The following is a 16,824-nucleotide window of genomic DNA, read 5'->3' on the forward strand; positions in this document are numbered from 1 at the left end:
AGAAAATTTCTCTAGAGCACTCATGTATCCACATTTGTTTTATGTGAGTTTGTATGCAGTTGTTTTGCGTAGTTTTGTAACATATTTTAAGTATTTTTTTATATATTTATTTCATAGCCTTAGTGTCGTTTTGTGTTTCACCTTTACACCTGGCTGTGATACAACGTTATCCTCCGGGTTACTGAAGTTTAAGTTAAAAACTGACACCTGAAGCTCGATTTAAAATCACATATTTGATATGAAACCGAGATATTCTTTGTATCTGTACAGAAACAACCTCCCAGCTTGCTAGCATCAATCTGGAACACAGAAATTAACAGAGAAGCATCCTGTATGCAGAACCTCAGTATCGCCCAAATCGGTCAATATCTGATGCAGTTCCCGGCAGGATCCCATGCCCACAAGCTCCCTCTGGATCTCATAAATAAGGGACTAGTTCTTCCTGTTTGGCTGAACATGCAGCTGATTCTTTTTGAGGCCTCTAGCTGCACAATTGTGGTTACAAAAAAGAGGAAAATGTAAAGCTGTAGAGCTCAGTTTTAGTACTGTGCTGTAGAAACACATCATGGAAAATAGTTCCCTGACCAAATTACATACTGCTCTGCACATACAACACACATACAACTGAGCAGGAAAATGAACTGAATATGCAAGTGGATGAAAAGGTGAAGTACAAACCACACATGCATGTCAAACACTCTGTCAAAGGGCAACAGTGTTAAATATTTAAGCACATGAAGTGTAACTGCTCCAAAAAGTCATACATGAGAGGACGCCCTCAGGTCATGGTGTGAAAATAACCAGCTATATAATCAGTGAAGAAAGCTAATAAGTTATCCAGAAATCAGACCTGAAACTTTAGTTTTCACACAGTCACAATCAGCTCATTTCTATTGCAGCATAAGCTCAGAGTGGTTTTTATAATCTGACAACATGACTGTAACAGTACAAGGATGCACCACATCCCCATTATCACTGATACAAAGTTCAGATACAATACCACTGCTCTCTTTTTCCCATATTTATCTGAACACCTCACTCATTTTAAGGTAACATGCTACGACTTAACAAATCTGATAACAGAAACACTGAATTTGATATTGACAAGAAAAACAGTACTTAAGGTGGATCAATCCGTATCAGGCCCGATACTAAGCTGGCGTATTGGATCAGTTCATCACTAATAGTGTCAAAAAATGTTTTTAAAAAATGAAAGCAACAACATGAAAGGAGCATGTTCAGATCTGTCAGTTTATTCCAAGACTTGGAATCCAAGTAGTCATGTTGAAAGTGAATCTTTAATTTACTTAATTAAATAATCAAATGAAAGAAGGAGCTTCATCAACTTAAACACTTTAACAGCATGGACATGGACCGGGCACATATGTCTATCAGCTGATAACAAAAAGGGTACTACTGAATGATCAGTCTGTCCTGTGTGTGTTTACAACAAGAGAAAACATGCCTAAACTTGACTGAAAGTGTGTTGAGTAAACAGTTCCTCATGTGGATACTGTCACCTGACCTGTCCTGAGTATTTGGTTGATTTAACTGCAATGCATGCTGGGTAAACAGCAATGAAACTGGGTGAATGGACGGCATTGTTGCCCTGTTGCACAGTCTTTGGTGTCTCAGTTGAAGACCGCTCAGTCCCTTTTCTCATCTCTCTGTAAATAAAGTTTGTACTCAAACAGGGTGAAGTTAATGATTTTGGCTACAAGCTCAGGAACGACAAATTCTCGGATCTTCTCGTAGCCCATGTGCTCATACAGCTTCTGAGCGTCTGTCTGCACCACAGAGGTGTACAGGACCACTGCTGCGTAACCCCTGTCACGAGTAAAGTCAGCCACTGTCCGGCACAGGGCCTTAGCGATGCCCATCCCGCGGTGACTGCGGCGCACAGACATGCGTTTCAACTCCAAGCACTCAGGCGCTCTCTCTGAGGGGAGACAAGCCACCGTGCCGACCACCCGACCTTCGCTTTCAGCCACCCAAAAACACGAGTCCTTCTGCTTCAGGTAGGTCTCACCGATGTTGTTGAGGTCTTTCCTGAGGGAGGTGTCGATGTATCTGCTGAACATGTAGACGACAAACTGCCGGGCCGCGGCCAGGAGGAGGGTGACGGCCAGGATGGGCAGCAGGAAGGACTTGGAGCTGGTCATGAGAGCACAGAACGTGCACATGAGGACCATTTGGGTCACCGGCTGTTTCAGAAGGTGCATGAAGGACGAAGGCACGTGCTCACTCATCCCCAAGGTGAAGATCTCCTTCACTGCCTCGCTGTCGTCATCCCGGTACTTCCTGATCTGAATGCTGGCCATGGCTCAGCCCTGTTTTTGTTTTTTTTTAAAACAGAGGGTCATAAAGTGAAAAATCAGTTTGCAACCACATATTAATACTTTAGTCCTTTTTTATGTTTTGTTTCTTGTTTCTTTTCAGCATCACATAGTGCTGAAGCCTCACCTGCACTGCATTATGTGTAAGAAGTCTACATGTGATAATCTGGATTTTTAGGTTGCTGGTTTAAACTACTTATGACATTTGAAGGCATCACTTCCAGCTCTGGTAACATGCACTCACAGAAACTTACTATTGAACCACAGCTGAGAATAACTGGCAACTTTTTACAGCATTCATTTTACAATATTTCATCAGTTCACCTGATGGCTCTAGCTCCTACTAACCTTGCATACAAAGATTTTACAATTTGAGGGAACCTCAAGAATGTTTGTTGTAAAAAATGTCCTGTAATTAATCATCATTGGAAGTTTTAACTTTCAGACATGCCAAAAACAAATCCCAACCTCTTACTGCTACAGATTAAAATACCAATGCTAAGTAAATAAATAGACCACAAAATATAGATAATAATGTGTTTACTTTGTGACTCATTTCTTACTATTACCACTCCTGCGCAATACACACATTTATATATTTTATATATGTACATTTTTTCTCTCATATTTGCATTTATTGCTATATTTTGTAATATCCCCTGTTTTTGCTCTAATTTTGCACCTTTTCTGTCTCCTCAGTTGCTGTAACAAGTAAATTTCCCCAGTGTGGGATAAATAAAGTCTCTCTTATCTTATCAATATTCATTATCTTACTCTTTACTGTTACTACAGTAACAGACACATTAATAATGTTGATAAATACCTTAACAAACCGTCTGTTACTGTATGAATGAAGTTTTTTTACTCTTAATGGAGAACGTGGTCTTAAATGTGTCTGTTTTTCCCTTTAAATTACCTCAATAGTCAATCAAAACGTGTCAAACTTTATTGTACTGCACTTTATTTTTATTTGAGAGCATCTCTAGTGTGATGCACTAGAGAGTTTATACCTATTGCTAATTTTCAACTTTTGTGGAGTTCATAAAATGGAATTACTATTTAATAAACTCAGTCACTGTAATAAAACCACATTGTGCGGAAGGTGCATTAGAAGAACAGTGTGTAGAGGCTGCAGGGGAGCCAATAATGAACAGTAACCAGCAGCTACACGGTAACAAAGAAGTTTCACCTGAAATCTCAATGACCCTCAAACGTAACATGAGAGTAAATTATAGTGGTTTTAACGAAAAGACTATAAGATTATGTTAGCTAACTTTGCTAGCCGCTAACCAACTTTATCACGTTGTCCTTCAACGTTAAACACATATAACAAATATATAAAATACGCAGCGCTGCGTACAAAGACAAGACTTTAATTCCACAGTGATTAGCTAACGGCAGCTAGCATCAGTGCTAGCCGGACAAAGATGCCGTGGATTATTTGAGATGTTTGAGGAGACTACCAGGAGGAATTAAATAGGTTCAGTAAACATGACTTACGTGTTTTGTTTTTGCAGGGTCTGTCTGGATGTGCTGAGCGGAGCAAAAGTTGCCAGAAGTCAAAATCGTCTCATTTCGTTCGTCTCACAACGTACTTCCTCAACTCGGTTATGCTGCATTCACGAACTGTCAGTAGAATAGGAAAGTCAACACATCCCGTTATTCCAGTTTGAGAATTAATTTCGGTTAAACTCCATCCATTTCGCACTAAGATGATTCAAACTTTTGTAACTATCATTGTCGAATTATAAATTCAACCATGAATGAAAAGCAGGCTACTGCCGCGAATGGGTTTTCCACTTGGCAGCTAATAATTCTTATTTTACGAGCTGCCCGATGTGTCCTGAACTCAACTTGCACCACTTCCTGTTTAATGCGGATTTGCTGCCACTTCATGTTGTTTTTATTATTAAAGGTGGAGCTCTGATTAAAGGGAGACAAGTTACCAGGTCAAACGTAATGCATCATCTATATGAAACTATTATGGTGTAAGTTTACAAGATTTATTAAGCCTATTACTGTGCATATATTAACATACTTACATTTTTGTTGTTGGTATAAAGAAATGAGACACTATTTACTTATTCAGCCTTGTGTTTGAATAAGAACCTTGTTTTTACAATTCAATTAACCTCTATAGCAGTGTTTTCCAACCTTTATGACTAAAACAAAACAATGTTTACTTGCAATTCTATAGGTTGTGTCCATTTTTTATAAATTAGAGACCAGAAAAGGTAAATTATCCAATAATTCAAAAGCAAAAACTATAATCAAAGAAAGTCCGAATAATTTTGTGCAGCAGAAAGTTTCGTGTTTTTGATTGATTTTAGGACCCTGCACACCCCGATGGAGAGCACTGGCCTACAGTACATGGTTACATAGCAGTTTATCACATTACAAAATAAGATAACCACACAATACTGTGCATGCCATTAAAATCTGTATATTGTTACCATTTGTTTTTACCTTTACAGGTAATTAAAATTAAATGAAAAAGTAAATTACATAAAAACCTTAAATCCACAAAATATTTAAAGACCTGCAGTTTACCAGCTGAAAGATTTGGTGGCTGTTTTTACAAAATATATTTATAATTTTGAGAAACTTTGAGAGAATACATAGAATAAAGTGAGGGAACACAGTTCAAAGTTCAAGCACATTAATGAAAAATGTACGTATTTGGTGCATTTGTATTGTCGAGAGGTTTCTTTAATCTGTCTTTGGTATTAGTAGCATCCTATCGGTCTCTGTACTAATGTCATAGGCCCTTAGTGGGAAAACTAAAAGAAAGCATAATATAAAGGACATATAGCCTCTAACCTCTAAACACTAACAGGTTCGTGTACTTTGAACCTGGCTACAGAGCTCATGTCATTTAAAGTGGTGGTGCAGATGTTTGTCTTATTTTGCCCCTTTGGTTTCATTAACATCTCAGCAGTGTCTTAAATTCAACAGACAGCAAAAATACACACTTAATATACTCAAAAAGACAAAACAAAAAAGTCAAGTCAAAAAAGAACCACTGAAAGTCATGGAGGTCACTAAAAGTCTGAGGTCAAACATGGCTGCCATTAAAGGCAAAACAATAGCTGTTGTCACAGCAGTTCACACTTCAGCATCGAGGTACAATAAATGTAAGATATTTCACACTAAACGAAGACTGAAAAAATAATTTATTGTCTCCTCAGAAACAAATTTAACTAGAGTTCATACATCAAATGATTGTGAAGATTTTCCCTAAATTGATAGTCAAAAGATATAAAAGACATTTTATATTTTTCCCTTAAACATTTGGTTTTGTTTGTACAAAACATTCACTTTACATTCGCTTTCCCGCTCGGACGAGTGAGCAGAAATGGAAGCAGCTCATCTATTGAATATTTCTCTCCAGTTTGTGTTTCCCTCCGTCTCGCTGCCTCTAGCCCAGGTTTATATCCCCTGCAAACATGGTGATCAGCAGTATGATGGTGAACCCGGTGAGCAGCCCCGCGTTCTGGATCAGGAAGAAGATGATCTTGGTCGAGGTCCGCTTCTGCTCCCGTGCTATGCTGTCCATCTCTGGAAACTGAGACGAAGAATGACAGTAAGACGTCTGTCTAGTGCACAGTCCTCCAACAGGCAAAACACTCAGGCTTGATTGTTTATCAGTCAACACAACCCTTTGTGTCATACACAAACAAGAAGTGTGAATCAGGTGGTTTATGTGGCTATTCAGTTGACTTTGTATCATTTAAAACTTACTCCTGTCTGAGCCTTTTTTTATCAACTAAAGGATGGACTTTTAGCAATTAATTTTAGCATTCATTGTTTGTTTGGGGTTTTTTGGCCACATGGGGGCAGCACAACAAGCTATAAACACAACATGCACACATTATCGCCACATTATAACATGTGTGTTTCCCTATAGGCACAGAGCAACATTTCATTTGGAGCCATGTTTCTGGCAACCCGGTGGATAAAAGTCTGATATTTCTGATAATATCTCTGCTGGGCAGGTGGTACACAGTGGGTGCTATGAAAGCTTTTAGCTGAAAACAGGTGGCTGAAACTAAACAGATAAGAGCAGTGAGAAGGAACTCAAACAGGACAGTTCTGGGACATTAAACCAAAACAATGGGCTAAAAGACACGCTCTGTGGAGCTGAGGAGAACAACAGCGTCAGGTGATAACGTCCTGTTGTCACTACAGGTAACACTTTTCACACACAAATGCATTTGATCCATTGTCTGGTATTTTTTAAACCTGGGCACCATTTCTACATATTTTGGGTACAAAATCATTGTTAGGTAAGAGAGGTTTTGGAACTGGTGCCGTAGATCAGCCAAGAATGGCTGTAATGGCTGTAAACCTGGCTCAGATTATCAGATTATCAAGAGTCTGACAACATTACAGAAATGATCCATACAAAGACAGACCTGCAAGATCCATTAAAAAAAAAAAAAAACAGAAACAGCCATTATATCGATCTCTTCAAAGCCACCAGACTGCATTGACAAAAGCAGTCATTTTTCTTGGCCGAACATGGGAGTGGCTGGTTCACTGCTGCCTCACATCGGTTTGTTTGTGCTATTGTGTGCTACACAGACATAGTGTTGCATTTTACAGTCTATAGTTGGATCCAAACCAACTCTTTAAACACCAAAGTCACAACTGATTGAGACAGTAGTAGGTTAGCAATTCCCTTGTAAAATTACTGTTTTTGTCAATGGAGTCTGGTGGCTTTGAACCATGCAATTAAAATGACAGTTTCTGATTAAAGAAAAAGGATCTGTATTCCAAACTCCAAACACCAAACTGCACATGCAGTGTCCACATATAGGTGTAATTGAACTCACCATGTCTGCCAGTGCAATGTATAAAAACATTCCTCCTGCGATGGCAAAGATTGCATTTGGGGCAAAGTTGCTACCAAGCAGGATGCCGAACACAAGACCGATGTAACACGACAGTGCTGACAGCAGGTTGAAGAAAATGGCCTGTGGGACGCTCATACCAGCATTCAGCAGGATAACAAAGTCACCTGCAGAGCGAACACAACACAAATTAATACAACAACGGTTAAACTGACAAGTTAAACAGGTAGTTATTTAAAAGCAACGTGTGTCACTTTGCTCTGTAAATTAGTTTGTAATATAACTGATTAAACTTAACTTTGATTAAAAGAGGTTTTTCACTTGCAAACACAAATAGACATGTTATTTCTGGTCCAAAGCATTCAGCAAACCAGAGTTTTAAAACTGAGATATTCTGCAGATCATTTTTGTGTAATCAGTAAAGTTTCTTCCCCAAACTAAAGATTAATTCTGCTAATGAGTGAGCCACTGATATATCACACTATACTGTTACAAGTAAGAGTGGTGCATTCAAAATGTTGTTTAAATAAAACTAAGTAAGTATATTCAGGAAAATGCACTTACTCTAGTTACAGTATTAAAACTGCTCAGTCCCCCTGTAACTGTTATACTATTATATAATATATCATTAGATTATCGTTTCTTGTGCATTAACGTAAAAGCATTTCACTGTTTTTGAACTGTTTAGTATGAACAAGAATATGGAGAAACGTAACATTATTGGAGATCTGGACTCTCGGTTCTACTATTTAATTTATTCTGTGTATGAAACTGAAACACAAGTTTTGGAGCAGTTCTGCAGAACGTCAGCAGAGGTCTATAGTAGATCATAGATTCCTAACTGTCCTTTTAGTTTGAGCAACAAGATGCTTTTAATCCCTTAAATTACAGTTTTCCTGTTTGATTTTTCATGAAATGGCTTTAAGATTATTCTGCCCTGTCGAACAGAATCACATATGCTGTATCTGCCCCAGCTCTTCATCGGATGCCCTCAAATGGAGATATTCTAGGTCTCATTATATACACATTAGAGACACATATATACTCAAATATTTGGTATCACTGGGATCTCCACCAGAATTTAAAACAACCCTCTGTGAGTAACATAACCCCTGCAGGACATCGGACTCACTCACCCAGCTCATGGGGAAACTCCTCACATACGATGGCGGTGGACGTGCTGAAGCCCGTCAGTACCGACACAGTGAACGAGGCACCGATGGCCAGGCCGTCGATGAAGTTGTGCAGCGCATCGCTCAGAGTTATCATCCACGCCACCGTCTTGATGTTGGAGATGTGTTGCCCCCGCAGCCAGTGACACATCACACCAGACAGCTGGACTTCCTGGAGGAGTGACAGCACAGGTTAAAGGTTACGTCAAACCATCCAGTTGAACATTTTGTACTCTGATAAAAACCTTCTCAAGGCATTTTTCTAACCAATATTACTAGATACTATTATTAATCTAAAGAATAACAACTGTTTTGATTTTTCAAAAATAGATGAACTTATCGGCCAAGCTCTACTGAGGATGGCGGGAGTGTCATTGGTTTTGTAGGTGATGAGTCATAAACAAAAATGTTGGACATATTTTAACCTGATGATGGTACTAGTTTTTGTCGTTACAATCCGTCCTGAGGAGAAGTTGAACGTCTGTGCTATATTTTAGTTGTAATCCATCCAATAGATGTTTGAAACACTGCACTGGGGTAATAGGGTAAAAATTATAACCAATAGATATCACAGTGACACATCCCCAGTTATGTCTAACTATGCAAATGATACCTTATCTAATCAAATATATGATAATTTGCACTCAGGTCCTGTGATTGACTGGTGACGAGTTCAGGGTGAACCCCGCCTCTCACTAAAAGTCAGCTGGATGGATTATTTGCATTCATTTCCAGGGCAGAAATCTGAACATCGAAGAAAGCCAGGTTCAAATGGTTGTTTCATAGAATAAATGTTGCAATATAAACACCTAACTGTGTATTTGGATGTGTAGTTTCCATGAATCTGACAGAAGATACATTACGGAGGCAAAATAGACAAAAATCTCAAAATGTGTGAGTGCATGAATAAAGAATGTTGTTGCCTTTAAAGTCTCGACACACAGCACCTCATTCAGGTCAGAGGGATCCGACCACACTGACAGACAGCCATTACTGTGATCCAAAGGGAAATGTCACTAGCATGGCTAAAAATAAAGACTTAAAGAGAAGCTCGTACTCACTAAAAGCCTTTAATCAACTAAGCACGTCCATCTTGGATCCACAGAGTGTAACAGATACTGATTAATCAACTACAGGAAATATTTTCCCTAAACGAATGTGCAGCGTGTGCAACGGAACTCTTCAATTACAAATATAATGGCACAAGTGTTTTTGATGGGAAACCGGAGAACAGGATGACATAAACAGAGCCTTTGGGCCTCGTTTGAAGATACCCTGCAGTGACAAAACGCCCCTTTTATTAGCCGTGGTCAGACAAGAGCTCTTTTGTGCTCCAGTCAGACAATTCCAGCATTTACCAGGAGGGGAAGGATCTGAGGCCTTCAGCTTGGTTTCACTGCTTGATCCCTCTGTGATAGCGGCATGTCTGTTTGTTTAGTATTTTGATCCCTTCAAAGCCGGAGCTCCTTCATATGACACAAGAGGTTTCACTGTTAAACATTAACAGCAGCTCTAATCGCCCCAGTGTCACTGATAACAGCTCAATGAATGACTCTGGAGCAAAAACTAAACATCTGAACTTATAGAGAACTAAAGGAGTTCATCCAAACTATGTGTAAAATGTCCACACTTTCTGTTCGCTTGCAACTCATTTGGATGTAGTTTGCAATACTGTTCACACGTGCACACTTTCACTCTCTGTATGGCACACACTGTAACTCACACCAAAATGACTGATAAGAGGTTTAAAATACAGTTCCTGATGAGCGCCTGGCAGCTGTGGGTGTGATAGCTGGCCGTGGTGGACAGTAAATCTCTATCAAGCCCACAGATCCACTCACTGTTTTTAGACGCTTATCTTAAGACTTGTCTTCTCATTAGATAAAAGACAATTGAGTACAAGGTTTATTGCTGTGTAGGTTAATGTGACATGTGTGGAGTTGATCAATCAATCCCAAGAGGAGGACGGATCACGCACTTAAACGCTGCTACCTGAGAAAGTGTCACGTTTGCATGCGGGGGCTCCGGGTTTGGGCTGCTCTTGTCCGTGGCGATGGTGTTGATGCCGGTCAAGACGATGGACTCCTTCTTCTCCAGAACGTCTCCGTTGTGGAGGGAGTTTTCTTGCGTTGGCTCTGCAGGAGTGAAGTGGCTGTGGCCATGCTAAGGACAGAGGAGAGGAGGGATAGGAGTCATTGTGTAATATAAAAGTCTTTTTATGACTTTGTGACCACAAAAATGTCAAACACAAAAAGCCTGGAAATATATTTAGATTCAAGATTTCAGAACACAGAAGTCTTCAAATTGTGCCATTTATTTATTTCAATACACTTCATCATTTCCAACCTTTATAAATAGACTGATATTATTTTCTCTTAAAGGTGCAGTGTGTAGGATTTAGGGCAACCAGGCAAGAATGGGACATAATGTTCATAACTATGCTTTCAGTAGTATATAATCACCTGAAACTAAGAGTTGTTGTGTTTTATTATTTCTCCTTGGATGGTGAAGGAGAGCCCTGCCCATCAGTCCACCAACTGGTTAGGATTAGAAACATGGGGACCCTTCATTGGTTAGTATTAGGGATGGGGAACCGTGATTGGTTATGTTCAGGCAGAAGGAGTCACATGGTAAGGGCTAGGGTAAGACTCCCTGATAGTCTAACCCCAGCCCTCATCTTCACCATCATAGATTAAAAAAAACTCACGAGCAGCTCCTATGGATGTATAAAGAGAACTGGATACAGCGTTGGAGGTGGGGCTCCGTCCACTCCTATCTAAGCTGCTCAGTGGTGCATGAAGCCCAAAATACTTCAACTTCCCGTGTGTAAAAGTACCCAGATCTTCCACATCATTGGGCCCATAGAGCGTGGCGCACTAGAGTCTTGGACCTACTGAGCCGGTTAGCCCTTCGCTAATTTGAATGGGAATAAAATTATTTAATCCTGCAGCTTTCCAAATGTCATTAGACTCAATGGATCAAATTCTGATGGTGAAATTAGTCATTTCACAGGGTTGTGATGCTCAAAAAATGCATCTGATTTATAGATATCTCTTTCATAATGTAAGTCAATGGAAAAAAGTCTTTTGGGGCCCAATGGCGTCATGTGACGGACGCTATTATTGTAATTACACACACACACACTATTTGAGTGTTTGACCCTTGTTCCAAATTATTAAAACAATAACAAATAACTTATGTGACTCCGGTAAAGTGTAATTGCTCCACATGGAAGACACTAATTAGCAGGCAAATTAGCCAATAAACCAGGGCTACTCGCTGGCAGTTACACAACTGGAATAAGATGCATCACTGCAATAAAAGAGAAGTGCTTTGCACCTAATAAACTCACTTAGTGCACTGGTATCTTACCTCGTGCTCTATGCCAAGAGCCATTTTCAGAACCTTCTCCACAAAGAACAGGATATAAAACCCTCCAAATATTCCAACTGCTTTTGCCACATAGTTATCCGATTTGGGATCAAAACCCAGAGCCTGCAGGTGAACAGGAGAGCGTTACAGGCATGTTAGTATAAAACATCTCCCTTTATGAAGCACTAAGACTAAGACAAAGGCATCTTCTTGACTCTGTGTTTGGCTCCATTTTACCCTTACAAACCTCTGGTATGAGCTGGAGTACAGCATTAGAGAAGAGCGTCCCGATGGCCAGGCCAATGAAGTAGGTCAGCACTTTGGGGAAATACGGCTTCTTGGTGAAGGGGATCAGTAGGAGGCCGAGCAGGGACGCCAAGTTGATCACAGTGACCGCGAGAAACCCATAACCCCACACTGTCAGGGCAGAGAAAAAGATTTCATGATCTGGGAGCAAATTGAATTACTGTACAGGATTTCAGGCCATAATACATACAGATAATAACTCAAATCAGTAAGACATAACAACAGAGGTCATGATTTGAACTTGGCACGTGATTTAAGTTGTTTTTAGTTTGTTTGTGTATGTCATGTATGCATTAGTGTCAGAGAAATGTCCAGCAGGAGGAGGAGGAGGAGGTAGAGGAGGAAGAGGAAGGCCTCGAGACGCCTCGAGTTTAGCTTTATGGCCGTCGCCATCTTGGTTTTGGAGCCAGAAGTGATGTTTATTCCACAAAGACGGCCTCTGATTGGTAAAAGGGAGTCCTGCTCTAAAGCATACCCTGCTTTATGGTCTACTTTACTCCAATGTGACAAAAAGGTTACTGAATGAACATCATGCTGTGTTGAAGAAGACTTTAAACTAGAGACTGAGACCATAAAGAAAAGTGTTTCCTGAAGTAATGAATCATGTGAGAAGTGGGGTCATTTTCTCATAGACTTATTTTTGGAGCCATAGTCTGTATAAAGCACAGCTATGACTGTGTTGTGTATGACTTCTGGATTTGAAAGTAAAACCAATGTGGAAGAGCCTTAAACCTGCTTTCATTCTAATGTCCAGTAGGGGGCGACTCTGCTGGATGTAAAAAGAGGTCTGAATGAATGGAGGTCAATAGGAAAATGACCCTACTTCTAACTTGATTTATTACCTCAATAAACATTTTCCTAATGGGTTCACAAGTCTTCCTCAATACAGCATGTTCATTTAATAAATTTTGGTTCTGCTTAAAATAAAATAGGCTATATATGAAGGTGTGTCACTCCTGGCTAAATAAAAACCAAGATGGCGACAGACATAAAACCAAGACACCCATAAAGTTTAAGCTTCAAAATGGCGGTCCACATACTAGTGGGTGGCGTCAGGACTTCTACGTCCACTTCCTATATACAGTCTGTGTTTGGAGCCACTTTTCAGACCTGGAAGTTACATTCACTTCTTTTACACAGAGTATGGTCCCGTATAAAAACATTAAATAAGAAAATACATCCGTATGTCTCTCTTTCAGGCGATATTTAAAATAAGTCCTAAAGAACTTCTCCTTGCTCGCTCCTCAGCAGCGTTAGTAACCCACACATTGTGTGACATCTTATCGTAGCACTGAAGAAGGGGGAGCTACTTTTTAACTGGTTTATGAGCAAATTCAACAAATCAACGATGATAATTTAGTGAAACCAGTTCTTGATATGCAAAATGTATATACTGGTGGTAAAAGTAAATATTAGCATTGAAACTAACATGTGTTGAATTAGCCTCCTTGCTAGTGAACGAGTAAAGACTTGCTCAGTGTTTTGGAGCCACTGAGGAGAAGGAACAAACGTATCTGCTCAGATTACAGCATCACTACATTTATCTACAACAACATAGCGTATTTTAAGATATACTTTTTTGTTCCCATTTCTTGGGCAGAACCTGAATTCTTCCTCTGCTGGACCAGACTTTTTTTTGCAGACACAAAACCTACATCTTGTTACATTTATTACAACGGACGTTTAAATCAACAAAAGACATGCTATTTGTTTGCAGAAGACAGATTTTGTTCTCAAGGCCGGTGAAGAAACAGCATGCATCATGAAAAACACTGAACAACAGTCACAGTTGGCTGTAACTGTGTCTGAGAGGTCAGTGGCTCTGAGAGTCAATCCAGGACATCATGGAGGTGGTGGAGGAAGTATTGAGATCCTGTACTGAGGTAAAAGTACTAATACCACTCTGTTAGAAGTAAAAGTCCTGCAGTAACACCGTTACTTAAGTGTAATCAGGTAAATGTGCTTAAAGTATCAAAATTAAAGTACTTAAAGCAGAAAAACATCCCTGTGACTGTTATACTGTTATATATCATATCATTACATCACTATTACTTATCTTTATTATTCATGTAATAATGTAAAAGCAGGATTTTACTGTTGTAGTTTTGTATCGGACTGCAACTAGTGATTATTTCCATTATTTTCATTAATGTGCTGATTATTTTCTCCATTAATCACTGATTGTTTGTCCGATTGTATAATAGTGAGAAATACTGTCACAATGAGCCAAAGTGACGCCTTCACAATGCTCTGTTATTACCAACCAAAGGACCACAATTTATATGTATATTATATATATTATATCTATGGTTAAAAGTAAATTGAAATTAGTGAAATAAGTAAAGAGAAAAGCAGCAAATCTTCACATTTGTGATGCCCAAACTATGAAATAGTTCATTTGTGAGGTAACTAACGCTGCCAGACAAACGTAGAAGTAAAAAGTACATTTTCCTATTTATAGGAGTAGAAATAGAAAGTGATCTCAACTTTGTACTTAAATACTCAGTTACGTTCCACCGTCTGTGAACTGACTACGTACATCTGAATCTCTGTTGGACCTCCATGTTTTCTGGGGGTGAAAGCAGAGACTGAAGCAGCCTCGGAGTCAGATTTCATTCCTGACCTTGGAAACAGCAGTTGGCAAAACAATCTCGCCACAAGGTCCATTTAGTAATAATTCTGGAGCTTTTGAATCTTATCACATCATCTTCTTCGGACAACATATGACAATATATGTAAACTAAAATGACAGGGTTTTTTTTCTTATTGTCTGTAAAGTGTTTACAAGGTAAAAGCCCCGGAGAGTGCCAGATTTCATCCAGGTCAAAGACTCTATGTCAGTGTCACAGCTTTTGGTAGTTTTAATAGTTAGTTTGCTGTAGTTTACAATGAAAAGCCACAGGAAAGATAAGAGACAGAGAGAAGGAAAGACCTCTGAGCTCAGATCTGAACCCTCGACTTCACAGCTGAGTCGAATGAAACGTCAGCCAATCAGTGTCCAGAACACCAAACATCCTCTTCCTCGTTTTTAGGGCTTTACAAGCATAAGAGAACCGGCAGCCACTGTCCTCAAGGAGCGTGCTCCATAAAAATCATCTCCAGCACATTTGTGTCACAGTGGATGAAAGCACCGCCTGATCTCATTCAAGCCAACAAACCCCCGTGAACTGTGAATTATTTGACATGCGGGGGTCTTGACAAATAAACCGAGGGTTCCACGATGAAGCAACTCACCAGTGTAGTCGAGAGGCGGCAGAGGCTTGGGGGCGGTGTAGGGGCAGGAGGGCAGCAGCACCTGGGCCAACACAGCGGGGCAGATCCTCCCCAGATGTCCCACAGTCAGCTGACTGACATTACTGAACCCAAAATGGGACAAGATCTGCTCTGCTGAGGGACACTGACGGGCAGAAAGACCCTGTTAGACATCTTATTGCTTTCAAATCTCTTATTTGTCTCCAAAATCATGTTTTTAACACTTCTATTTCTCACATCTGTCTGGTTTTATGTGTATCTTCTATCTTTTTGTATGAAATGTGCTGTAAATGAAGTTCAATTATCACCATAGGCAGGAGATAAAACAGGTTCTACTAATAACTAAATGTTATTTCTATGTTGTCAAACTGTAGAGTAGAGTGAAGGGAAACGTTTAATGTCTTTTTAAAGCAGAATCAGGCTACATAACAACACAGAAAAGCTCTTTGAATGCATTTAACTACATCAAAAAGCAAAAAAATGCCATAAAACGTGCATTAGTTACATATTTAGTCACAAATAAGCTCAATTATTTAACTGTAAATACCTTCAAATAATAAGTCAGTCAGATCTAATATCAGACAGGCATTCAATACAGAATAAACTGAGGATATTTAACAACTTCATAAGTGGAAAAAAGTAAAAACAAGAGTTGCATTTTATCCTAAATAAGCCATCTAAACTGGGTCTGACGTGCTACCGGCTGTAATAAAAGAGTTACAAACTAATCCAGGATGATTAGTTCAGTCAGTAACAAACAATACAACAATAGTTCATGTGCTCACCTCCTGGTCTGCCAGCGGGTTTCCTCCACTCACTGACTCTGATCTTCTGTCTGAGATTAACAGCAGCAAATCCTCCAGATTCTCCGTCGAGATGGATTTATTTTCTCCATAGTAGCGTAAAATACTGTCTAAAAACCCCTGTGCGTCCCGCTCTACCACCGCCACACTCTGGGACATTGAAATAAAAACGCACGTAATAAAATATCTCAAGTAAAGCATGTCTGGTTTTAAGAGAGTTAAATAAACCTGCTGCTTCATTTTACTCAAACATCAGGATTTGGGTGCAGTTTTGTGCGCAGACCGGAGTCACATCCATCCATGGCAGAGTCCGAGCGCAAAGGGCGGAATAGTCCTTTAAAGTTGTGCAGCTTTTCCGAGCCTGGTGGGTTTAGTTTGGGAGCAGCGGGTCCCCGGTGAGCACTGAGGATCACAGAGGATCACAGAGGATCCGTGAGGACTGCCGGAGGTGGATCGGGTTCAAAGGTCAGCCTGCAGAGGCACGAAGGGAAAAATGGAGGTGACCGACCGCGTGGACTCTCAGTTTGAATGCCTTCTTTTGTGGCTGACTTTCTCACTTGGTATGCATGCAACGTGCTCCCCCTCTCCCCCTCTCCCTCTCTCACACACTCACACGCACACACACATGAATACACAGACTCCTACTGGTGAGTGAGTGTGTGTGTGTGTGTGTGAGTGTGTGTGTTGCAACAGTGTAAAGTGGGGTTAAAAGCAGGCAGGGTGCAACACA

At 40.0% G+C, this 16,824-nt stretch overlaps 2 protein-coding genes across 2 annotated transcripts; both read right to left on the minus strand.

The window, feature by feature from the left end:
- Positions 1-966: 966 nt before the first annotated feature.
- LOC139212164 (probable N-acetyltransferase CML1) lies at positions 967-3,952 on the minus strand. Its single transcript, XM_070842641.1, has 2 exons — positions 3,837-3,952; positions 967-2,330 (listed from the first exon to the last, which is right to left on the minus strand). Exon 2 carries the CDS (start codon positions 2,319-2,321, stop codon positions 1,647-1,649), a length of 675 nt encoding a protein of 224 aa, XP_070698742.1. The 5' UTR covers positions 2,322-2,330; positions 3,837-3,952; the 3' UTR covers positions 967-1,646.
- A 1,253-nt stretch (positions 3,953-5,205) lies between these two features.
- Positions 5,206-16,295, minus strand: slc39a8 (solute carrier family 39 member 8). The gene is made up of 8 exons (XM_070842631.1): positions 16,077-16,295; positions 15,274-15,436; positions 11,981-12,150; positions 11,734-11,856; positions 10,354-10,524; positions 8,326-8,533; positions 7,172-7,356; positions 5,206-5,901 (listed from the first exon to the last, which is right to left on the minus strand). The coding sequence occupies exons 1-8, from the start codon at positions 16,293-16,295 to the stop codon at positions 5,755-5,757; spliced, it is 1,386 nt and encodes a 461-aa protein (XP_070698732.1). The 3' UTR covers positions 5,206-5,754.
- Positions 16,296-16,824: the final 529 nt, after the last annotated feature.

The sequence above is a fragment of the Pempheris klunzingeri genome, chromosome 13 (genome assembly GCF_042242105.1).
Source record: "Pempheris klunzingeri isolate RE-2024b chromosome 13, fPemKlu1.hap1, whole genome shotgun sequence".
Classification (NCBI taxonomy): domain Eukaryota; kingdom Metazoa; phylum Chordata; class Actinopteri; order Acropomatiformes; family Pempheridae; genus Pempheris; species Pempheris klunzingeri.